The sequence below is a fragment of the Biomphalaria glabrata genome, chromosome 3 (assembly GCF_947242115.1).
Source record: "Biomphalaria glabrata chromosome 3, xgBioGlab47.1, whole genome shotgun sequence".
NCBI classification, from domain to species: Eukaryota; Metazoa; Mollusca; class Gastropoda; family Planorbidae; genus Biomphalaria; species Biomphalaria glabrata.
In genome coordinates, this window is record NC_074713.1 from 43,944,773 (window position 1) to 43,969,419 (window position 24,647).

Consider the following 24,647-nt stretch of genomic DNA (forward strand, 5'->3'; position numbering starts at 1 on the left):
CCACTAATTAACTCACAGACCTATAAATATAGATTGTTATGTATTAATCATTTAACTACAGGGCCTATATTCACGCAAATTCATGAAATTTGCCATTTCCTGTTAGTTTCTATTAATATAGTTTCGAAATCCTAGATCTAAATAATTCACTAATATTGAGTTTAGTCACCTTATATACATTTTAAAGAAATTGATTTTGTTTTTATATATCTAAATATTGCAAAATAATAATTATGAGACGAGAGTGCTCTTATTTTTACTGTTTAATTAGACCTTGTAGATCTAGGTCGAAATGTTATCTTCTTATATAATACAAACGTTACTTCAAAAAAAAAAGATGATTACGTCCTACGCATCATGCATTAGTCAAACATATTAACCAATGACTTAAATTCTGCCAAGTCACTGGTTTTCCTGGCTAGCTCAGGCAACCCATTCCATGCTCTAATAGCACTAGGGAAGAGGGAGAATTGTACAAATTTGTCCTAGCATATGGGACGAGGAATGTGCCTTTATCTTTGTGTCTTTCAGAGTATTTTATTAAATTTTGTTTTGTATTTGAAGATTATGGTTCAGTGTTTTATGTATAATTGCTACTTTACTTTTAAGTCTTCTATTCTGAAGGCTTTCTAAATTTAGTGATTTTACTAAAGGTGTTACTCTGGTCAAATGTAAATATTCGTTTGTTATGTATCTCAGTGCTCTATTTTGTGTCTGTTCCAGTTTCTTAATGTTTTCTTGAGTTGAGGGGTCCCAAAAAGAGGATGCATATTCTATTATTGGCCTAACTAAGGTTAAACAACATTTTAATATTATGCTCTTATTTGATTTATAGAAGCTTCTTAAATAAATCCCAATGCTTTGTTTGATTTGTTGATAGCATCATCAATATATCATCAATCCTAAAATGTCAAATGAATGAATACAATACATACATAAGTAATAAAATCTTAAGATGTCAAATCATTCTAATATACACAAGCAATGAAATCTTAAGATGTCAAATGAATTTATATATGAATAATTATAGAAATCTTAAGATGTCAAATGAATGAATACATACACAAGAAATGAAATCTTAAGATGTCAAATGAATGAATACATGAATAATTATAGAAATCTTAAGATGTCAAATGAATGAATACATACACAAGAAATGAAATCTTAAGATGTCAAATGAATGAATACATGAATAAGTAATGAAATCTTAAGATGTCAAATGAATGAATACATACACAAGAAATGAAATCTTAAGATGTCAAATGAATGAATACATGAATAAGTAATGAAATCTTAAGATGTCAAATGAATGAATATATATACACAAGTAATGAAACATTAAGATGTCAAATGAATGAATACATGAATAAGAAATGAATCTTAAGATGTCAAATGAATAAATACATACATAAGTAATGAAATTTTAAGATGTCAAATGAATGAATATGTACACAAGTAATGAGTTCTTAAGATCTCAAATAATGAATGAATACATACACAAGTAATAAAATCTTAAGATATCAAATAAATGAAAACATGAATAAGTAATGAAATCTTGAGATGAATGAATACTTACACACGTAATTTAATGTTAAGATACGTAATCAATAAAGACCTACACAAGTTATGAAATTTTGAGACATCACATAGATAAAGACCATACAGTAATGATGAAAACTTGAAATGTAAAATAAGAAAAGAAACATAATTAATGTAGTCATTAGATTTTGAATTCACTCTAAATTATATCTTGAGATATTGAAAAATCAAGGTTAGCAAAGAAGTTGAGAAAATCAATTTTGGTTTAATCTAAATGCAATGTGATGGTTAAAAAATATGTACATTACCAAATGATCATATTTATATGCTTTCAATTTATAAGGCACAGTCCACTTATATGAAGATACATGACTAGCATAACAATTTTCCCAATTTAAAATTTTTCCTCAACCAATGAGTCTTATAGGACTAAGTAAGTCTAATAAGAATAAAAGTATTGTTAAACTTATATATTTCTTTCAGCTTTTAAAAGCCAATCAATAGCACATTATAATGATACATACAAAACTAAGCATCCAATTAAGTCCTGTTGGGTTTCTGGATTTTAAACTTCAAAAGGTCCCTGACAAAAAAGACCTGATCTAATACCAACCCTTCTTAATAAACCTGCATTCTATGAACATTATGCCTATCAGAACGCAAGTTCCATTAATTTAACTTTCCAATATTTAGAGAAAAAAAAAGTACCGTCCATGTCATTACTAATACATTGTATTGGATTCATTTAAAGGAGCTCCTAAACACTGTGAACTGATGAACACTGGGAAAGTGTTAACATTCTGTGGGCCAAGATATCTATTGCATAAAGAATGCAAAAAGCATCAGCCAAAGAAAACAACTTTAAAATCAGGAAAAAGTTGACCAGTGTGATGATGTACATGTTCACAGTAACATTCTAAGCCCCCAACTACAAATCAATGTGAGACAAAGAAACACCTCTACCAAAGTGTACAAACAAAGAACAATTACTAATCAAGCCTGACCAAACAAATTTCATGCAAGATATTGATTTTTTAATCCTGTTTGTTAACTAGCCTTGTGTTTACTCTAAAGCTTTTTGGGAATCAGTTATTCAGCTGTCAACATGTGTATTGAGAAATGCGTTTTTTATATGGTAGCTGCTGTTTACTTTTTGAATTGTTATCCTTCATTTTGAACAACTGAAAGATGAAATTGCTGGTTGCGCCTAATCGGTTTTGTTATAATTTTAATTCGGATTTTTTTTTTGAAAGACGTCGATTCTTGAAACCCCTTTTGTGTGAAATTATGCTGGAAACTTTGCTACTATCTTCTTCTTCACGGTTGCTGATAGAACCTTTTCCAAGGTGTTAGTCAGTATAGAGTAATACCTCCTCTGGTGAAAAGTCAAGTTACTGTTATTAAAATTCAAGGGATTCCATCTTTGCAGAAGTGTTCTTTACCCTCTAAGAACTCTTGGTCCTAGGGGGCTTCTCTGTTGCATGAACCTGTGCACTCATTACACTGAATCGAAAACTCAAGGTTGCGGAGATAATCCATGGCATGTTAAATGCTTTTAATATTGGACGGGTTCAAATAAGATTTTGTTGGAAAATCACAATATAAAAAAACATTCGTCAATAAGGGGCTACGAAGGGTGTCGAAATCAAATTTGAGTTTCCTATCAGCAGCCATGCCTGTGCAAAGAATAGTAGATGTGGTTAAGGTCTTTGTGTTCGACCACACGTCGCTAATGTCTACGATGGGTCTCATGAATTTGAAAGGAAGACGTTCTCATAAAGCGAATATGGATGAGCATGAATGCTAACAGGAAGATCCCGTCACATCAGACAACCAAGAGCTGCCCGAGGAAGACACTGTAGAGGAAAAGAAATCAAAATCAAAAGTACAGACAGACACAGCGCTGGAAAAAATATACAACTGCTGAAGAATTTTCGCCAATTGGATGAGAACTCATATGCAAGCCTGGACCTTGTGGGCAGCAACACATGAAAGTCACTTAACAATAACAGCGGAAGGGAGGCACTTGTATGAAGTAGATCTCTATTAACAGACTAAAAAGTACTTCAGCAATTGAACAAACATTTCGCTGGTGTCTCGTGTGGGTTATAACATAGACGTATCTAATTCCGCTAAAGCCTTTACAAGAGTTTTGCTGGAAATGTCAATGTCATTGCTGTTATTTTGGTTCCCATTATTCTGAACGGTTTCAGTACCAGTAACATTAGTGGCGATTTCATTGTTTCCCCTTGAGGTGGTATTCATCTCGTCTACGTTCTCTAATGAAGAAGTAAAATAAAACATTTTAAATTTATTTTTAATAAGCAATATTTATAAAACAAGCAAAAAAAAATGCTTCAATTAAAACAAAATTCAACTATATCTCTCAATAATGTAGACGTTTTTGCCTATGTCAATATCAAACAAAATAATTTATTTTCAAAAATTGAGTAATTTTTTAATAAATACATGTTTTGTCAAATACAATAAAAAATTATGTAAAGTTTTAACGTGATCCTAGAATGGGTGTGGGAGAAATAACGTGCACAGACAAAAAGAAAACATTCCACCTTGCGACAGACGCGTCCTCAGAAGCAATCAGAGCCTGTTTAATGCAAGAGCACGATGGAACACTACATCCCGTGTTCTATATTAGCAGGAAATTGTTACCAGCAGAAACCAGATACTCTACAATTGAAAGAGAGTATTGAGCGATAGTTTGGCCCATAAACTGCTTTACCAAGTATCTGTTAGGCAAATCATTCAACCTACTTACAGACCATTTTTCTCTCCAATTTCTAAATACTAGAAAACTGGCTAATAGCAGATTAACAAGATGGAGTTTAATGTTAACAGACTACCTGTTTACAGTTAAAACCATACCAGGCAAGATAAATGTCTTAGTAGACACCCTGTCAAGATGTACTAAGATTACACCATAATACAACATGATAATTTGTACTACCAGTAACATAACTAGCATATTGTCTTGTTTTTATAATTATGATTTATTTTATATATGTAACCCTGCCGGATCAAGTTAAACAAAGGACGTTTGGGCCACGAGGCCTTTATCAGCTAAAAAAAAACAAGGTTACAAAGACAGTTTGTGTGGAAACACAAACTCAAAATCGGCCCCCAAAGTGGTCTATCTAGAGTCTTCACCAGGATTCAAACATATATTCATTTAGCGTACACTTATATTTTTTAAAATAATAATTATTAACCTTATCCATACATTCAAAATTAATAACATGTTACATGTAATAAAAAGAAACTAAAAAAGATTTATTCTTCTTAAAAAATTAGATAAATTGGCAACACGACAAAACAAAATTCTTGACCTACTTTAAGATACAGTTGTGTACAAATGACTTAACAAGACTTTCCCCTCGCAAATAAAAATTAATATCTCCATCGTCATTGTTGATATGGTGCGCAAAGATGCACGCGTTCAATATAATAAAGTATCATTCTCCGCCATGACACTAATGGTTGTTGTTTGTTTATTGCTGACTGTGAACCTAGATCTTAATTAACATGGTGGCAGCTGTGTATTAATGATCAGAGGTAATCATTAATCATTATATAAAAAATTATTGTTTGCCATAATAAAGAGGCAACAATCACAGGGCTACGCCGTGCAATGGCAGCTAGAAAGAAAGAAATATGGAAGAAATAGTGAACAAATTTGAAAGTTTTTGCATTGGAAAAACGAATAAAGCTTATGAGCGCTATGTTTTAAATATTCGTGAACAGCAAGATGGCGAGGACATTGAAAAGTACATAACAAATCTGAAAAGACTAGCAAAAACGTGTTGTTTTGAACGCCTGGAAGATAGCTTGATTAGAGACAGAGTAGTTCTTGGTGTTAGACATGAATGCCTCAAAATGAAATTGTTACAAGATAGTAATCTCACATTGGAAAGGTGCAGAGACATTTGCAGAGCATACGAGACCGCCAACAAACAGTTGAGACAAATACAAGCCGACCCTCCAATCATTGAGAAAGTATCAACACTCTCAAGAACAAACAATCAGAAAGGTAAATGCTTGTATTGTGGAAGGAGTCACGAATACATAAAGGAAAAGTGCCCTGCATGGGGTAAAATGTGCATTGTTTGCAAGGGGAGACAATATTTTGCTGTTATGTGCAAAAAGAAAATTCAGCAGGTGTCAGATGATATGTCTAACGATGAAAGACAGCTGCAGTCGGACACAAGAGATGATGTCATGATGGTAAAAAATGAATGGGTGATGTTTTTAGAGAACCGCAAAACGAAAAATATGACAACAGTTAAGACAGTAAATGGTCACCGTGTAAGGTTTCAAATGGACAGAGGAGCTGATGTAAATACCATACAGGAGAGATACGTCATTAAGAATCAGATAGAAAAGGAAACGCAAAGATTACTAATGTGGAATAAGACTGAAATGAGACCCATAGGGAAAGCCAATCTAACAAAGAGAAATGAGAAAACTAACGAAACATTTGAGGTAGAATATATAGTTGTTCCAAATAATCTAGCATGCCTTCTAGGTCATTAAACTTTAAGAGGAATGAAGTTAATCAAAGTTAATAAAGATAGGTTCATAGCATCAGTAGTGAATAACCAAGAAGAAGACTGTAGTCCAAAGTTTACTGGTGATTTGGGTGACTTAGGAGAAGTGTCTTTAAAGATTGATAGCAGAATTAAGCCCATAGTTCTGCCTTGTAGAAAGATCCCTATTGCTTTACAAGAAAGAGTTAAGGAGGAGTTAAAGACCCTAGTGCAGAGAGGAATCATAGAACCAGTGATAGAGCCTACAGAGTGGGTGAGTCAGATGGCAATTGTGGAAAAAGCTAATGAAAAAATTAGGATTTGCCTAGATCCACAAGCCCTGAATAAAGTTTTACTAAGGGAATTCTATAAGCTTGCTACTTTAGATGAGTTTAGATATAAAAGTACATCTAGATCTAGACTGGTTCTTAAGAATTCTAAATCAAATCGTGTTCACGATGTCTATATAATGGAATTATCATTAAATAAAAACTCGTTTATACAATACCCGGTGGCATAATGGGTAGCATCGGTCGTACAATTAACCGAAAGTGTCAAAATCAAGAGTTCGATACATCATTTGAGCTAAAAAAAATAATATTTTAAGTTGAATATGAGAGGTACAGTCTTTTAAAAAATGTTATTTTTTAAAAATGTTTTTCTTGTTATCATCAAAGATTTCTAACCTCGCCATTACTTGTTAGCTATTTCTATGTAGTTCGCCAATTGTAATCTACGATGATCACTTTTGTCATCCAATGGATGAGTGGAGTTTTTAAAGCGTTTACAAAAAAACTAAAAAGGGAGGGGGGGGGGTAGGAACGATCTTAATTCGAACTCGTTAATCTCGTCTCCTCGGGCCGACGTGATAACCACTCGGCTATTAAGGTACTTATGACTTGAAGATTGTATAGTTATATATTGTTTATAACAGTTTAGAGAGCCAACATATAATGGGGACTAACTCAGTTTATACTACCACTTCAGTGAAGGACAATTTCTTTCCCTCGTACGAGATACCAAAAAATATAATTACCAATAGTAATTAACTAATTGGTTATTTTCTTTTTATTCTTGTGTTGTCAGGTACAAGAAATAATTGTGCAAAATTGCAACTTGATCCGAGACTGGGTGCTGGAGAAATAACGTGAAACTTTTGGACACACAAACACACAGACAGAAGAAAGATTGAGTAAGCTGATATAAGCTTTGTAAAAAAAAAATGAAACTTGCAGCTTATGGGAAGTGTACTTATATTTGTAATAGGTAATAGATTTAGATAAACAATAAATCTTTACGATTATTAATATTTTTGCTAATTGTTTTTGTTTAGCGCTATTTCTTGCGTGTAGATTTCTCAAAACCCTATGATCCTATCACTTATCTGGACCAGTAGGGAAAATGGGGAGGAGGGAGAGAAAGAAAGGGATATCTCGGTGGATTTTTAAAAGCATTTACAAAAAAGGAGCAGAAATTCGAACTTGTGAATCTCGTCTCCACGGGCCAACATGATAACCACTCTGCTATTGAGGTATTTATGGCCACTTCAGTGAAGTAAAATGTCATTCCCTTGTTCGAGATACCAAACAATATAATTAATCCCCATTAGTCAAGTAAAAGAAAAAATTGTGCTGCGAAATTTCAACTTGATCCGAGATCGGGTGTGAGAGAAATAATGAGTAGGCCTACAAACATTTTATCAGACAGAGTGACTTGATATAAGCTTTGTAAAAATATTTCTAATCGCACAGAATTATTAATGTTATTATAGATCTAATACAAATTTATTTACATGACTGATCCAAACTAATTGATACAATTACACTTAATCATTTTTTTCCTGTTTAAAACTGTACGAATGCATTCATGATGACTAAATTTGTTTTTGTCATACTCAATGTAGGTTGGGGTACACGCCACTGGTTTTTGTCATACTCAATGTAGGTTGGGGTACACGCCACTGGTTTTCGAATCAAATGTATCAAAATGTATGCTGGTCGCAATGAGGTCTTTGTGCATACTAGAAAAAGTGCGTCCATCCTCAATCTTCAGACTAGAAGACAATGCTTTATGTGTTTCTTTAGAATCTCTGGTGGATGTTTCGTTCCCTACCCCCCCCCCCCCAATTTTCTTTAACATATATAGCATTAAATCAATGAAATTTTTAAACTTACCATGATGAGCTTGAACTTCTGTGTTCTGGTGACTTTCTTGAAGAGGAAAATTATAGTCACCCAACTCAACGTATTCTTCTGACTGGCCATTCATGGAGGCATATTGTCTAATGCTGTCTGCATTTCCGCTTGAATTTCTTTCTTCAGGTTTTTTCAGTTGTCTGTTTTCCAGAACGCGCACCTCATAACGTACTATCGATTCTGGGCTACGACTGGTTACGATGGTCTTCTGTTTTCTCCAAACAATAATGACGACCACAATGCAGACCAACTGAACAGTCACAAGGAGAGATCCACACACATACATTGCGACAACGATATTGTTGTCTGGAGCTTCCTTGGTTGTAGTAGACGTATAGGTCAGTAAAGAACTAGTGGTACTAGACATAATTGATGTTTCACTGCTGAAACTTGCTACGCATTGGAACAAATTTCTTAGATTATCAGTGGAACCTACAATTTGAAAGTTTAACGGTGCAGAAGAGATCAAGGTCACGAATCTTTGAGGGCACGAATTCCCAAAAGCAACGAGGACTTCTACAGTACAGGCACTCCTCTTTGAAGATGAACACTGCACAGATTGAAAAGAAGTTTTAAGCCTGTCACACGAGAGTCCCACTTCCATGTTATAATGACAAAAGTATTCACTTTCGTAGTCAAATGATTTGCCAAGTTCCAGACTCTTCTCCTCAACATTTGTCATATTCTTTGATATTCTACATTGAAGACTGTTCAATGAACATAAACAGGTGTGAAATCTAAAAAAAAATAATTATATATATATATATATATATATATATATATTTCCAATCCCTAACCCTAACGCCCACTAAACCCTAACCCTATGCATAAACATGCGTACAACACACACACACACACATTTATATATATATATATATATATATATATATGAGAATAAAAAAAGCAGCATTTCTCAACCTTCGGCGAAAAACAAAACTGGGGCAGCGCTATAAGGTTCTATTGTTGGGTTCGGGGCGAAGCCCCGACGACAAAAGCGTTTTCCCTGCAGAAACGTATTCTCCTGACATCTACAGCTCATTATTTATCCATGGAGTTCGGGGCGAAGCCCCGACGCCAAAAGCGTAATCAGTAAGCTTTGGGCAGGAGGGACTCCTTGACCTGGCCTTGCAACCTACCTAGCAGAAGGAAACTGAATTCAAACTTCTGTCATAAAAAGGCACTAAGGCAACCAGTTGTTTGACAAGGAAGGAATAAATCCCAATTTTAAATAATCAACGCTGTACAATCTACATTTCTTTTTGTTTAACATTAGTTACATGTAGGCAAAATTAAGCTATTTAAATAAGAATTGAATAAGAATTTTTCATTTGAATAGCAGGATAAAATATATAAAGGTTTAACTACAATACAATTCCTATATTAGTGTAAGAAATAATTACATTAATGGGATATGCAAATTAAATTCATTACCTGCTTCATGAAATCCATTACTCGTAGACCCCCATGTACATCTCATAGACCCCCAATTTTTTTGTCACTTTTGTAGACCCCTTGGTAGTCTTTGTAGACCCCTGGAGGTCTATATAGACCACTTTGGGAATCATTGGATTTGATTCAGGGTTACTGCAGCGATCGGACCCCAAGAATTAAACTATTGTAAAAAAAAACTAAAGCTTAAAATCTATGGCCATATTACAAGATCTATGGGGCTCGCAAAGACCTTCCTTCATGGAACAGTACCAGGAAAAAGAAGAAGAGGAAGACAGAGAAAGCGATGGGAGGACGACATAAAAGAATGGATAGGCTTATCATTGAAAGAGGTTTTAAACAAGGCAAAAGACAGGGAGGAATGGAGAAAGACAATTGACAAATCTTGCTTGGTGCCCCAACGATCCAACAGACTAAGGGATAGGTAAAGGTCAAGGTAAATGTATATATATATAACTTTTTTTTGAAAACGTTCTAACGATTTCCTTTAAAATTTCAAATAAGCGGTATATAAATGAAGAAAAAAAAATTCTCAACTCATTGGCCACATGGGGTAAACTTGAGGTCGACCGTTATATCGGTTTGAAACTTTTTCATTATTGATAAATTAATTTTAGCTAGAATATTTAATGAATGAAAGTTTCCATGACGTGAAACGGGAAAAACACCGCTTACTTCACTGGGCTTACAACAGTACACTAAAACATTTCTTTGAAAACAAGAACAACTTTTAATGAATCAATAGACCTATTTAAACATTTGCGCAACATCTTATTACACTAAGTAAGAGAGGTAATGAAATTAAATTTGCCGATGTATGATTAGTTATTGTGTTTTAAGTTCTTCATATTGCGTAGAGACGTGTAGGTAGCTTTTACTTTGTTGTTATTTTGCTGGTGAATTATTACCATCTGTTCAAGCTTCGAAGTCTACTGTCCCATACCAAAACAAAAGGAAATGATCATAACACAGTTTATCTACGCCTTACTTGCTTACACTGATTCTAGCTCGCGGTCAAGAAGTTTGCGTACGCTGAAGCCTCTCTTAATTTAACTGTAAACCTCAGTAAAAAGCTCGGGGTTAGGGCGTGTAGACTGAAAGCCCAGGAGAGATTGGAATGGAGGGATGTGTTGAAGCTGGCCATATTCTTTCATGGGCTGAAGCGCCACAGGGAGGGATGGATGGCTAAAGCAGGTATGAGCTTCTTATAGTCAGTCATACAGTCAGGCTATGCAGGGCACGTTTCCCGTATGAGGAACTAGCATATGACAAAAGCAAGCTGGTCGGCGTAAGAGAAGTGCCCAAATTGTTTTATGAATGAAAGTTTTCTATCTAACATCAAAGGAAAAAAAAACTCGACACCGCTTACGTCACAAGGATCACAGCAGTACACTAAGACATTTCTTCGCAAACAAGAAGTTTTAATGAATCTATTGGCCTACTTAGACATTGGCGCATCATCTTATTGTGGATTGACCGGTTATGAAACTACCAAAGAAAAATAATGAAATATAATTTGTTGATGTATAATTAGTTACTATGTTTTAAAGGCTTTATAAATTGTTTACATTTTAATTTCATAGACCCGTAGGTAGCGTTTACTTTGTTATTATTTTGCTGGTGAATTATTTGAAATTTTTTCAAGGTTCAAAGTCTACTGTCCCAATACCAAAACATAGGAAATGGTCATAACACAGCTTCTCTAAACCTTACTTGCACACACTGAACATGATATCCAGGGCCGGCCCTAACGTTTGCGGGACCCTATGTGAAATGGATTGCGCACGGTCCACTCAAGGTAGAGATAAGGATAATAATTGAAAATTAAGATTTCGTATTTTATTAAATGAAAGCTGACAATGCCATTTTTTTTAATCGGGCGTAGGATTGGCGTTTACCATATTGATTGACACCAAAAAAATGACAGTTTTGTTTATTATAAGGAAATTTTAATGAGTTTTCAGGAGATTTTAATAATTTCAGGAGATTGCCAGGACTTGTTCGTATATTTTGCAATTTCCAGGAGCTCCTTGAAAACAAGGAGACCACAGGAACCCTATTATAAGTTATAATGGTTTAATTTAATAATTTACACCTAGAATTAGCGCGGGGCTTATGAAAGTTTGGGGCTCACTGCGGCCTTATAGGTTGCAGTGGCCTAAGGTGATGATATCAAGCTCGCGGTCAACGAGTTTTTCATTACGCTGCCACCTCTTTTCTTTTTTCTACCCAGCCCAAAGATCATCGCGCATAGACATCCCTTATCATGGTAGACAACTTCACATATCTGGAATGCAAAGTATCAAATGACGCATTGCTTTAAAGGGAGGTTGATATGTGATCAGAGATAGTCGTGCTTTTTTTGGACGCCTCCAAGCTCCGCCTGTCTATAAAAATCAAGCAGTGTTTTTTTCCGGACCCTCTTTGTGGATCTTAGACATGAGTATTTTATAGAAAGCAACTAAGACTTCTTTAACGCCTTCACCAAAGATATTTGCACATCATGGACATACGGTGGCAAGACCGCACTACAAACGACGATATTCTTGCGGAATGGTATGAACAATTTATAGTCCGATAGTCACGCTCGGCAGGGCACGTATTCCGTATGTGGCTCTAACTTCTGCCAAAGGCTTTTTAGTGAGCTTAAATATGTTCGGTATAACAGAGGTGCTCGAAGGGAAACGCTTCTTTACAATACTAACGCAATGTTTTTAAGTCTCTTGGGGAAAAATGCGCCATTTTAGTTTGTTACAAAGTGTAGGCTTTACACAATAACGTAGACATAAGAGTCTTTCTATTCTAATCGTATTTGTATTTTTTGTATGCATGACGCGTAGGACGTAATCATCTTTTTTTTTGAAGTAACATCTGTATCATAAAAGATGAAGATAAGATTTTTGAAGTAACGTCTGTATCATATAAGATAAGATAAGATTAATGTTAACACTTACAGAACGACTATGTTCTCCTCTAGGACATACACGGTCGGTTGTGAGCCCTGGGTCACTTCTAAAACAGCTGCTAATTCATTTGATGAAGCAATCGTAATTCCAAGGATAAATGGCAGAATCATCTTGAAAGGGTTCATTTTGTCCTGAGGAGAAACAAAGGCACACACACACACACACACAAACACATATAATAATATAGTAATAATAATAATAACAATATATATACAATAATTATTAGCAATTACTTAACAAAAAATGCGCCTCTTACTTATTCTGTTTTGTTAGAGAAGTGAGGTTTAAAAAGATGTTAAAAAAATACATCAATACCAAAAGAAGATCTCAGTATATTTTTCTAGCATTACACCCCAACCACGTCCGTTGATTGATTTATTAAAGCCAGTACCTACCCTCCACAAGTTATTTTTTTTGATTAACAAAATAAGACGGTCCCCATTATAGTGGGAGGCGTGGTCGAGAGGCTAAGTACGCTTGAACTTAGCTTGACTTGGCTACTATGAAGGAGGCCCGAGGTTCCACACCCGACTCGAGTTCTGTTTACTGAGCGCCTAAAAGAACTGGTCCACAAATGAGATTAGACCATAGCGATCTGAGCAAGATATAAGCATGAAAGTAGCGCTATATAAAAGATATATTAATTAATTAAACAATCCCATTTAATTTTATAATCTAAGTCGTTGTATCTGTTACGTCTCTCTCTCTCTCTTTCATTATCTCTCTGTATTTCTTTCTCTCTCTCCTCTCTGAAACCCCACACAAACTCGCTTTGTAATCTTGTTTTATTAATATAATTAACAAATTATCTAATTGTGTAGAGCTTGATATAGTAGATTACAACCATACCAAGAGAAGTGATGGCATTTTTAAATGTATACAATTGGACTATAGAAAATGTCCGAAAAACTGTGACCGAAAAATGAATTCATTTTAGTAATTCGTCATAACTCTGTAACTTTGAAAGATAGACGCTTGAAATTAGGAACAGTTATACTTCATTATAGGATTTTCAAACTTATTGCTTTACGTTGCAAGCAAACTAAAATTGTAATGAAATAAAATAATGTAGAGAATTAGAACATAAGGTTATACGACAATTTTATTACAGCTAGGGAAACTATTGAATTGACTGAATTTAAGTCATTACATATGTAATAATATTCTGTTTTTCTAAAATAAATAAAAACAATTAAATGAAAATAAAATAAGTAAATTAATAAAACAAGATTAGGAAGAGAGTTTGTGTTATAACAAAAACTCAGAGGCCGCCCATCGGATCCGCTGTTTGCAAGGAATATTCAAGACTTAAATTTTTTTTTGATTGTCCAAAGTAATAAAATTTCTAAGATTCTTTGGCGTTGTAAAAAAATGTTTTAGTAAAATGTTTTACATGTTTCTGATGTTTAAGATGTCATATTAATTAATTAAAAATAAAGATGGGCTCACCTGTTCAAAATATGTTAACCTATTGCTATCTTCAATGATTCTATCCCTACGTCAGTTACATCCATTGCATCATCACGTAACTTCATTAAGCTTTTTGCTCAGAATAGGCGAGTAGTGGTCTTTACTCCTTCAAGTACACATTTTTTGTGTATGCGCACTACCTCATTTTTAACTTTGGGTAGGACTGCTTTGTTGTGTGGAGAGTATTGTTTTAATCACCATTTTTATTTGTTTCGATTCACTTCATATTTTTAGATTACGTCTATTGTTTTATTCGTTAAAGGATGCCAGTTTAGGCATCCCAATGACAATGTAGGCATTCTGATATCAGTGTAAGTGTCCTTTTTCAGTGATGGTGCCAATCCCAGTATTAGAACTTATTTGCGTGCCAGGTTTATATGCATATAGGTATGAGAAGAAAAAAAATACGACGAAAAGGGCGTTGTTTTCAAGACCTATAAAACAAATAATATGTTATTAATAGCAATAAAAATATATTTGTGCGTTATAAATAAAAAGACACGAAATGTGAGGGAAATATATGCCATTGTATAATCAATAATATAATGTAAAACTTATGTGCATAGATGGGGTGGGAGGTTTCGGTGCTCACCCCCCCCTCCAGAAATAAAGTTCCCTCGAAGAGAGGGGGAGATATTGTTTCAAACATAAAACCTGCTGTCTTGCCGGTAGTGTGTGTGTGTGTGTGTGGGTATCCAATTATGCTTAGGGCACCTCACTCGAAAAAAAGGCTACTATGCAGAGCATGGGCGTAGCCAGGTTTTTGGGGGGATTTTATTTTCTCTTCCCCCACGGCATATATATATATATATATATATATATATATATATATATATATATATATATATATATATATATATATATATATATATATATATATGTTTCATACTGTTTGTGTGTACATGATTAATCTTTATTACATTCTGATTCTTTAATCTTTCGGAAGAATAGTTTCTACCTGTAGTTATTAAAAAAATGCAGACACGCCGCCCTTGCCAGAAAGAGGTTCTGGAGGAGCGCTAATAGCTCCTCTAGCTGGGTTTGGGGCTTAGCCCCGCCGACAAACACTATTACAATCACTATCCCAATCTCTATTACTGACTCCTAAAATCCGTTCTAGCCATCTTTGTTGAGCCACATTAAGTCTTTTTTTTTTCATTTCGGCAGATGACTTCCACGCTATTTCCGGCACTTCATTAATGGAGCCCGGCGATTGGTAGAAATTGGTAACCTCTCTTGGCTACGTTTTTGGAATTTGGTGACTTTAGTTTTGTTTCGATTTTTCTATCAAAAAGCGAAGTTTTGTAGTCAAAACCATCCTGTTGGAGGTGAGGGGGGGAGTTTAAACAAAAAAATTTCTGGAGTTTTTTTTTAAAACAAACTCAAAACCCCCTTAGCTACGGTCATAGAGTTTTGGTGACTGTAGTTTGCTTTAGAATAATAATGAAGAGAGAGTTTTCCACCTTAAAACTATCTGTAGGAGGAATTTAAACTCAAAACCATCTTTCCCAGGAAAGAACTGCTTTCTCTCTTCCAATGGCTTTCCCAGGAAAGAATTGCTCTCTCTATTCCAAGGGCTGTTCAACCGAGCTACTGTAGGGGCGAAAAACGCATGTAAACAAGAAATATACACCTAACCTACTAACCAGCACTGCGAAAGAAACCGTAGCCCAATAACCGAAAGATACCATCAATGCCTATACGGACGGATACACGAAAGAAGTCCAATGCAGAATACTTTCGGGCTAAGGAGCGGTAGTCAATTTACCCGGCTCAACTGAAAGCGACGAACTGGATAGGCAAAATGGAAGAAATCAGAAGCATTCTAGAGCATTCAGGAATGTACTGCGGCACCAGCCAATTTGATTCTCTTTACCGATTCACTTTCGTGCCTACAAGCTCTCGAGAACTTAGAGACGTGGCGTATCTCACTGACAAAAGCAGTGACGTCTGTTGAGGGCCTAGAAAGTGAACATAAGGTAGACATTGTGATACCATTTGATCCCCTCACATTGTGGAATCTGAAGAAACGAGAAGACAGACAGTTTGGCGGATCCAGAAACGCCTTTACACCCACCAGAGGATCCGCAAACGTACGAGAGTGTAAAAGCGAGGATTTGTGAATGGATCAAGTCCAAGTAGTTCAATAGCTAGGGCCATTGTAGCACGGGACGGGAAGTTCTCAAACGCCTAGTGATGACGAGTAGTGGCAGCTAGACAGAAATGTTCAAGTAATTTTGGCATGTTTTTCTACGGGGCATTGTGCGATAGAAGCCTACTTCGCTAGGATCCAAGAGAACCACGACCCCAGATGTCGCCACTGTCACACGGAAGACAAGAAAGTGGAACACATCCTCAACGACTGCAGTGCTCTCAGACGAAGACTCGAAGATACGACTAGTCTTGGTGTAGACAGAACTGGTGCATCCGGAGATCTTGCCCAATACAGAAACTAGCAGACCCTATAGAAGACTGCTAGATACCTGGACCGTGCTCAGCACGGAGCCTAAGTGAATGGAGGCTTACAAATGGTGGGTCTCTAAAAATATGGAGGTCATGGAACTAGTTCAACTCCACTAAGCCATGCAAACATTGTTTATCAGGGGCGATCTTGCTATATGGGTATTCGGCTATATGCCCGAAAGGGCCTGTACCCAAAGTGCCTATGGGGGCGCCGAATGGGCCCCTTTGAATGACATTAGATAGCGTAAACCTGATTGGCCATTTGTAATAACTGTCCCATATTCCGCACGCTAAAAGATTAAAATATGTTAAAAGATCTATACTATTGAAAGTTTTTTTAGAAGTCGCATAAATGTGAACATATTCATGGGGAGCTATAAATGCACTCAGAACTTATGAATTAGTAAAGAATCTACTGATGTTATGAGGTAATATGGTATACAGTATTCTATAGTTTCATTGTTGAGTAACCTATTGTTGGAGTTGTCAGTTGGTTCCAGGACCTGTCAAAAAAATGCAAATTAAATTCTATTGCCATATGACACTGTCCTCAGAGCTCGCAAAAGCATTCAATGTGTGAACAGAATCAGGAAAAAGTAGAAGAGGTAGGCAAAGAAAGACAACATAAAGTAATGGATGAGCCTGCCTTTGGGGGACATTCTGTCCAATGCAAAAGACAGAGAAATGGAGAAGGATGGTCAACCGATCTAGGGTGGTGCCCCACAAAATGATGAGACAGATCAAGATGAAGGTTCGAAAAAGAAGCGTAAAGAAATAGAAGAACCGGGGTATTGAAATAAGGACAGAAATTTATTTCTGCTTTTTCGTCGTGTCGTCCCTGCCTAAAGTCGTAGTCCCCCAGTTCTGTAAGTAGCGTGGGACCGTTGTTTATTCTTATTACAACAATTATCATTAATATCATTAATATTAACGCTAACATTATTAGAGATGTATTTGTATTATCTAGAGTATATAGATTCCTTTGTATGTTGTTATTATTAGTAACTTTAACTGCCTTTATAACATTATTAGTGTTTTGTGGCAAAACTAAACGAAGTTGTCGCTATTGTTGACGAAACATTGACGCTAAACACTAAATAATTTAGTTACGACTAGTTGCTGTCTAACTGAAATCAATCGGTCAGAATGACCAACAGGTATGTCCTGTTGATTCATGGCGATTAATAGCTTAATCAAAAAGCAAGCGCAAAATTGCCTGGTTTGTCGATATAGGTTTTAAACAATATCGCACTATCTCCTTAACATATGTATATACAAACCGCTTGAGACGGGCCGATACTAATCATAGATATTTGGTGGGACGGGCCGATACATAAATATAGATATTGGGTGTCACGGGCCGAAACATAAACATAGATATTTGGTGGCATTCGCAGATACTAAACATAGATATTGGGTGGGACGGGCCGATACATAAACATAGATATTTGGTGGCATTCGCAGATACTAAACATAGATATTGGGTGGGACGGGCCGAAACATAAACATAGATATTTGGTGGCATTCGCAGATACTAAACATAGATATTGGGTGAGACGGGCCGAAACATAAACATAGATATTTGGTGGCATTCGCAGATACTAAACATAGATATTGGGTGGGACGGGCCGAAACATAAACATAGATATTTGGTGGCATTCGCAGATACTAAACATAGATATTGGGTGGGACGGGCCGAAACATAAACATAGATATTTGGTGGCATTCGCAGATACTAAACATAGATATTGGGTGGGACGGGCCGAAACATAAACATAGATATTTGGTGGCATTCGCAGATACTAAACATAGATATTGGGTGGGACGGGCCGATACTGAACATTTGAGGCAGTACAGACTTTACGTTTATAATGTTGAGGATGAATTGAAATGACTAAGTAACTTAAAAATCTTTTTGACTCGATCTTGTTGTATACGCTTTTTACGAAAACATTTTGAAGTGTCAAACTTAGAAGACGGAATGAAACCAACATTTGTGTTTTGTTTTCTATTGAATCAAACCTCATTTATACTAAAAACTCAAATATGGATTGATAACTTCTATGTAAATAAAACAGATAGATTGTATTTGAAATAAAACACATACACTCTTTGAAAGGGCGAGGGGGGAGGTACGCTCCACAGTTATGAGAAACTTGTAAACTGTTATGTACATTTTGTGTACGAATCTTATATTAACTCAATCTGTCTGCCTGTTTATCTTTCTGTCTTTCTATATGGTAAAAAAGTTTGTACACGTTATTTCTCCACACCCATTCTCGGATTAAATTGAAACTTTGCACAAGACATGAATCAATAAAAAAAAATTAGCTAATAAATTACTGGTTATGAGTTATATTGTCTGATATCGAATAAGGGAAAAAACCTCTACATTATTGAGAGATATAGTTGTAATTGAGAAGTTCTTTTCCTTCGATAAACTTTAAAAAAAAATTTTTCTCTGTATTATGCCTGATTTCTATTAAAGTGTACTAAGCCGAGCTATTGCAATGCTAGATACAAGGAAAGGTTTATATTTTCAATAAACAATAAAACGATATAACTCTTTTGGTGCTAAAGATACACTTGAGTTAGTACTAGACTTTTTAGCTCTCCCCCCCCCCCTTTCTTGCTTCTTTCAGCTGTTAGTGACGAGTGGCTGAGAATTAAAGAATAACATTCAATTGGCTATCATTCTGAGAGTGTTGAGTTCAAATCTTCATAGAGTTATACCATTGATTGAAACTCGTGTTTGGGGTGCTTTGAGCAATTACATGTAAATCTCTTCTAGATAGTCCTAATCCATTGGAGCAAGAGACCAAACCATGCTATGCATGGGCGTAGCCTTTTGGGAAGGGGGGGGGAAGGACTCCGACATTATTTACTGCAATTTATTAATGAAGCCCAGTGACTCTTAGAAAATTGTAACCTCTCTTGGCTACGTAAAAGAATTAAGTGACTTTAGTTTGCGTTAGATTTTATATTGGAAAGGGAAGTTTTATCGTCTAAAGTCTAAGCCATCTATTGGGGGGGGGGGTGTTTAAACTAGAAAAAAAAATCTCTGGAGGTTTTATTTTTTTAAAGACTCAAATCTACCTTTGCTACGCTCATAGAATTTGGAGACTGTAGTCTGATTTAGAATAATATTAAAGAGGGCGTTTTAACCTCAAAACTCTCTGTAGGGTGTTTTAAACTCAAAACTCTCTGTAGGGTGTTTTAAACTCAAAACCATATTGGGGGGGGGGGGGGTTTAACTTAAAGCCTTCTGGAGGAAGTGGGGTTAAATTAAAAAATCCCTTCGACTACGCTCATAGATTTTTATAACTGTAGTTTGCTTTAATTTTATATTGAAGAGGTGGCTTTTAGCTTCAAATCCCACTGTAGGGGTGGTAAACTCAAAAACTTTCCGGAGGGGGTTTTAAAATTCAAAACCCCTGTTGGCTACGCTCATAGAATCAGGTGACTGTTGAATGTATTACATTAAAGAGGGGGTTTATCGTACGAAAAATTTGGAGGGTGTTTTAAACTCAAAATTTCCCATGGAAATTGGTGACGGTCGTTTGCATTATGTTTTGTTTATTATGAGAGGTTAAACCCCATGGAGTGGGCTATTGATTGTTTAAGATTGAAATCTCACCTAAAATAAGCAAAATCAAAGAAAAAAATCATTCAAAAAATTCCCCTCCTCGCGGTGGGGGGGGATTTTATTTGGGGGGAAATTCGAACCCAAACTCTCCCCGGCTACGCCCATGATACTAAGTTAACCATAATGAAATGAAGACCTGGGGGCGCGACGAGCACGCAACTCGCTAAGCATGGCATTTCATTGAAATAAGCTACACAAATATCTACTGCTACTAAAAACAAAAAGTAATTAGACAAAACTAAATAATTTAATACAAGTGACTTTTAAGGATCAGACATATTCACCAGTTATTTCAACATTAATAAAGGTACTTTTACCTAAAACCAATACTCCAGCGTATGCAGACTACGTAAACTGTACTAAACTTTTTATCTACTGAAGTGTTTCAATGAAAATAAATGAAGCCCTTTATGGACTGAAATATCACATCTGTTATATGCAACATAATTGAATGTTGACTTTAAGAAAGTTAGACAACTCGCCTCAGTTAAAAGTAGTTGAACTGTTATAAATAAAGTTTAACTGCCCCTCTTAACACCAAAGGCCAAAAAATCGAGCCTGAATGTCTCTTGATGTGTTGTCGATACAAATGCTTCCAGAAATGTATCCAATTGTTTTCTGTAAACATGTCATGTTATTGATGGACACTGTGAATGTTAATAAAGAGATTGAGCACAATTAAAATGATAATGAATGCAATAATGCATTTCAGATCTCAAAAAAAAAAATAATAAAATTACTTCATAAATGTTTTAATTAAGAAAATAATATAGTTACCCTTTGTTGAAAATGTCGATTGTTGAGTAGTCTCTTATGTCATACACAAGACTGTACTCCATAACGAAATGGCGTTATGTAACAAGGTAGAATCTATCTGTTTAATTCTCTGTGATTGTTGAGTAGTCTCTTATGTCATACACAAGACTGTACTCCATAACGAAGTGGCGTTATGTAACAAGGTAGAATCTATCTGTTTAATTCTCTGTGATTGAAAGTCAGAAGTTATAAGACAGCAGGTTGCAAGTGAAATGCCTAATGCAGCGCTCTCTGGCGTACGTTTTGTTTTGCCTCGAAATGGCAACAATGCAGGTTCCGTCTAATTTACATGTCCTGGCACGGTGTCCAACTCATAAACTAGATCTAGTAGTAGATCTCAAGTTGCACGTACTGAGCGTATATCAAAAGAAATTAGATATCCGTTAGGCTTCAAACTTAATAAAATGTATATTTTTTATTTAAAATTTATTTTTATTGTTTTATTTTTTTTTCTCTTTTAAAAATCAATTTAAAATGTGTAAATTTCTTTTTGCTTGTGCAAGTTGTATGTATTTATGTATGCATGTATGTATGTATTTATGTATGTATGTATGTATGTATGTATGTATGTATGTATGTATGTATGTATGTATGTATGTATGTATGTATGTAATGTATGTATTATGTAACTGGCGCCTTAACCTGTAAGCTTCGGGCAGGAGGGGCTAGTTAGCCATGGTTGGATACCCACCAAGGAGAAAGAAAACTCAAAATTCAAACCTCTGTTGCCTTGCAGTTATACTCAATCATGAGAAAGGCTTCGGGAGTCAACCCTGAGGAAAAATCAGGAGCTGGCGACCCTAAGACAGTTTGCAACACCCAGTACTACAGCCTGGCAGAAACTGCGACGCCGCTGACCCCAAGCTGTATCGGCACTGCCTTTCTATTGGATACATCAGCTGCGTGGAGAGGGGGAACTGATATGTGGGCAACATCTTTCTTACCACAGCTGATGCCCAAGCATTCATCTCATTTCCATAAGATGATCCTTAGTTACTTCGCGACTGAAGGAGGCCATATGTATGTCTGTCTGTCTATTTATCTATCTATCTATCTATCTATCTATCTATCTATCTATCTATCTATCTATCTATCTATCTATCTATCTATCTATCTATCTATCTATCTATCTATCTATCTATCTATCTATCTATCTATCTATCTATCTATCTATCTATTCTATCTATCTATCTATCTATCTATCTCTATCTATCTATCTTTCTCTCTCTCTCTCTCTCTCTCTCTCTCTCTCTCTCTCTCTCTCTATATATATATATATATATATATATATATATATATATATATATATATATATATATATATATATATATATATATATATATATATATATATCCTTCTGTCCTTCTGCGCGCAGATGAGTGACTGGCTTTGGTTATGTCTTGAGAAGGGTCAGGATCTGGAATGAGTGATCAAGCCAATTCTGCAGCGGCAGAGTATGCCACAGTTCAAGAATGTATATACATCTGTCCTAGAGCTAGCTGACAGGGAATCTTTCTTTTTCTTTCTCTTGACTGATACAGCTTCGATTCTTTTGCACTCGGCGAAGTTCGTACCAGCAAGTACAGTCAGTCTCCACGCTGTCCGGTCTTGGGCTATCTCCTGCCACATACTTTGGTCGAATCAGTATGGTGTGTATGAGAAAGAGAGAGAGCGAGAGAAGAGAGAGTGATAGAGATATAGAAAGAGAGAAGAGAGAGAGAAAAGAGAGAAAGAGGAGAGAGAAAGAAGAGAAAGATAGAAGAGAGATAGAGAGAGAGAGTAGAGAGAGATAGAGAGAGAGTAGAGAGAGAGAGAAGAAAAAGAAAAGAAAGAGAAGAGAAAGAGATAGAGAGAAAGAAGAGAGAGAGAAAGAGAGAGAGAAAGAGAGAGAGAAAGAGAGAGAGAAGAGAGCAAGAGAGAGGAAGAGAAGAGAGAGATAAAAGAGAGAAGAAAAAGAGAAGTGACAGAGAGAAGAGATAGAGAGAGGAGACAGAGAGAGAAGAAAAAGAGAAGAGAGAGAGAGAGAAGAGAGAGAGAGAGAGGGAAGAGAAAGAGAGAGATGGAAGAGAGAGAGAGAGTAGATAGAGAGAATAGAAAGAGAGAACAGAGAGATAAAGAAAGAGATAAAGAGAGAGGAGAGAAGAGAGAAAGGGAAGAGACTGAGAGAGAGGGAAGAGAGAGAGAAAGAGAAGAGAGAGGAGAGTTAGGAAAGAGAGAGTAAGGGGGAAGAGAGAGAGAAGGAAAATAGAGAGAGAGAAAGGGAAGATAGAGAAAGAAGAGAGAAACATAGAGAGAGACATAGAGAGAGAAGAGAGCGAAGAGAGAGAGAAGAGAGAGAGACATATAGAGAGAAGAGAGCGAATAGAGAGAGAAGAGAGAGAGGGATAGAGAGAGATAGAGAGGGAGAAGAAAGAGAGAGAGAGAGAGAGAAAACAGTGAGACTGAAGAATGAGTGTGTGGGAGTAAAAAAGAAAGAGTGATATTAAAAAAATACATAAAACATATAGAATAATTGAGTGGTAGAGGTAGAGTGTTAGAGATACTGAGCGAGAGAAAAGGGTTAAGAGAGTGAAAGAATGTCAGACAAGAAAAACAGAGAGTAGAAGAAAAGTGTATGTGTGCGTGTGTGGAAAGAGGAAGGAAATGTTATAAAAGGAGAGAGAAAGCAGACGTGGATATAGAAATGTGGAGGGAGATAGAAAGCAGACGTGGAGATAGAAATGTGGAGGGAGAGAGAAAGCAGACGTGGAGATAGAAATGTGGAGGGAGATAGAAAGCAGACGTGGAGATAGAAATGTGGAGGGAGAGAGAAAGCAGACGTGGAGATAGAAATGTGGAGGGGGATAGAAAGCAGACGTTAAGATAGAAATGTGGAGGGAGAGAGAAAGCAGACGTGGAGATAGAAATGTGGAGGGAGATAGAAAGCAGACGTGGAGATAGAAATGTGGAGGGAGATAGAAAGCAGACGTGGAGATAGAAATGTGGAGGAAGAGAGTGAGAGAGAATGGAAGAGGGCGAATAAGAATAGCAACAGACATTTTTATTCAAATAAAATGTGAGAGTTTTGGGGAAAGAGAGAATAGAATGTATATATAAAAGAGAGAGTAGAATGTATATATAAGAAAGAGAGAGTAAAATGTATATATAAGAAAGAGAGTAGAATGTATATATAAGAAAGAGAGTAGAATGTATATATAAGAAAGAGAGAGTAGAATGTATATATATAAGAAAGAGAGAGTAGAATGTATATATAAGAAAGAGAGAGTAGAATGTATATATAAGAAAGAGAGTAGAATGTATATATAAGAAAGAGAGAGTAGAATGTATATATAAGAAAGAGAGAGTAGAATGTATATATAAGAAAGAGAGTAGAATGTATATATAAGAAAAAGAGAGTAGAATGTATATATAAGAAAGAGAGTAGAATGTATATATAAGAAAGAGAGAGTAGAATGTATATATAAGAAAGAGAGAGTAGAATGTATATATAAGAAAGAGAGAGTAGAATGTATATATAAGAAAGAGAGAGTAGAATGTATATATAAGAAAGAGAGAGTAGAAT

General features: G+C 35.7%; 1 protein-coding gene across 1 annotated transcript; it reads right to left on the bottom strand.

The window, feature by feature from the left end:
* Window positions 1-1,292: 1,292 nt before the first annotated feature.
* Window positions 1,293-21,061, bottom strand: LOC129924910 (uncharacterized). The gene is made up of 4 exons (XM_056022281.1): window positions 21,047-21,061; window positions 12,679-12,821; window positions 8,255-9,012; window positions 1,293-3,818 (listed from the first exon to the last, which is right to left on the bottom strand). The coding sequence occupies exons 2-4, from the start codon at window positions 12,813-12,815 to the stop codon at window positions 3,646-3,648; spliced, it is 1,068 nt and encodes a 355-aa protein (XP_055878256.1). The 5' UTR covers window positions 12,816-12,821; window positions 21,047-21,061; the 3' UTR covers window positions 1,293-3,645.
* Between the last annotated feature and the right edge of the window lie 3,586 nt (window positions 21,062-24,647).

What these genes read in the sequence shown, in the direction of transcription:
- LOC129924910 (XM_056022281.1), bottom strand. Translation starts at nt 12,815, where the DNA reads ATGAACCCTTTCAAGATGATTCTGCCATTTATCCTTGGAATTACGATT. An exon ending in GAGGAGAACATAGTCGTTCT is followed by an intron (nt 9,013 to 12,678) that starts GTAAGTGTTAAC and finishes ATTTTTTTTTAG; the next exon opens with ATTTCACACCTGTTTATGTT. An exon ending in AGAAGTTCAAGCTCATCATG is followed by an intron (nt 3,819 to 8,254) that starts GTAAGTTTAAAA and finishes CTTCTTCATTAG; the next exon opens with AGAACGTAGACGAGATGAAT.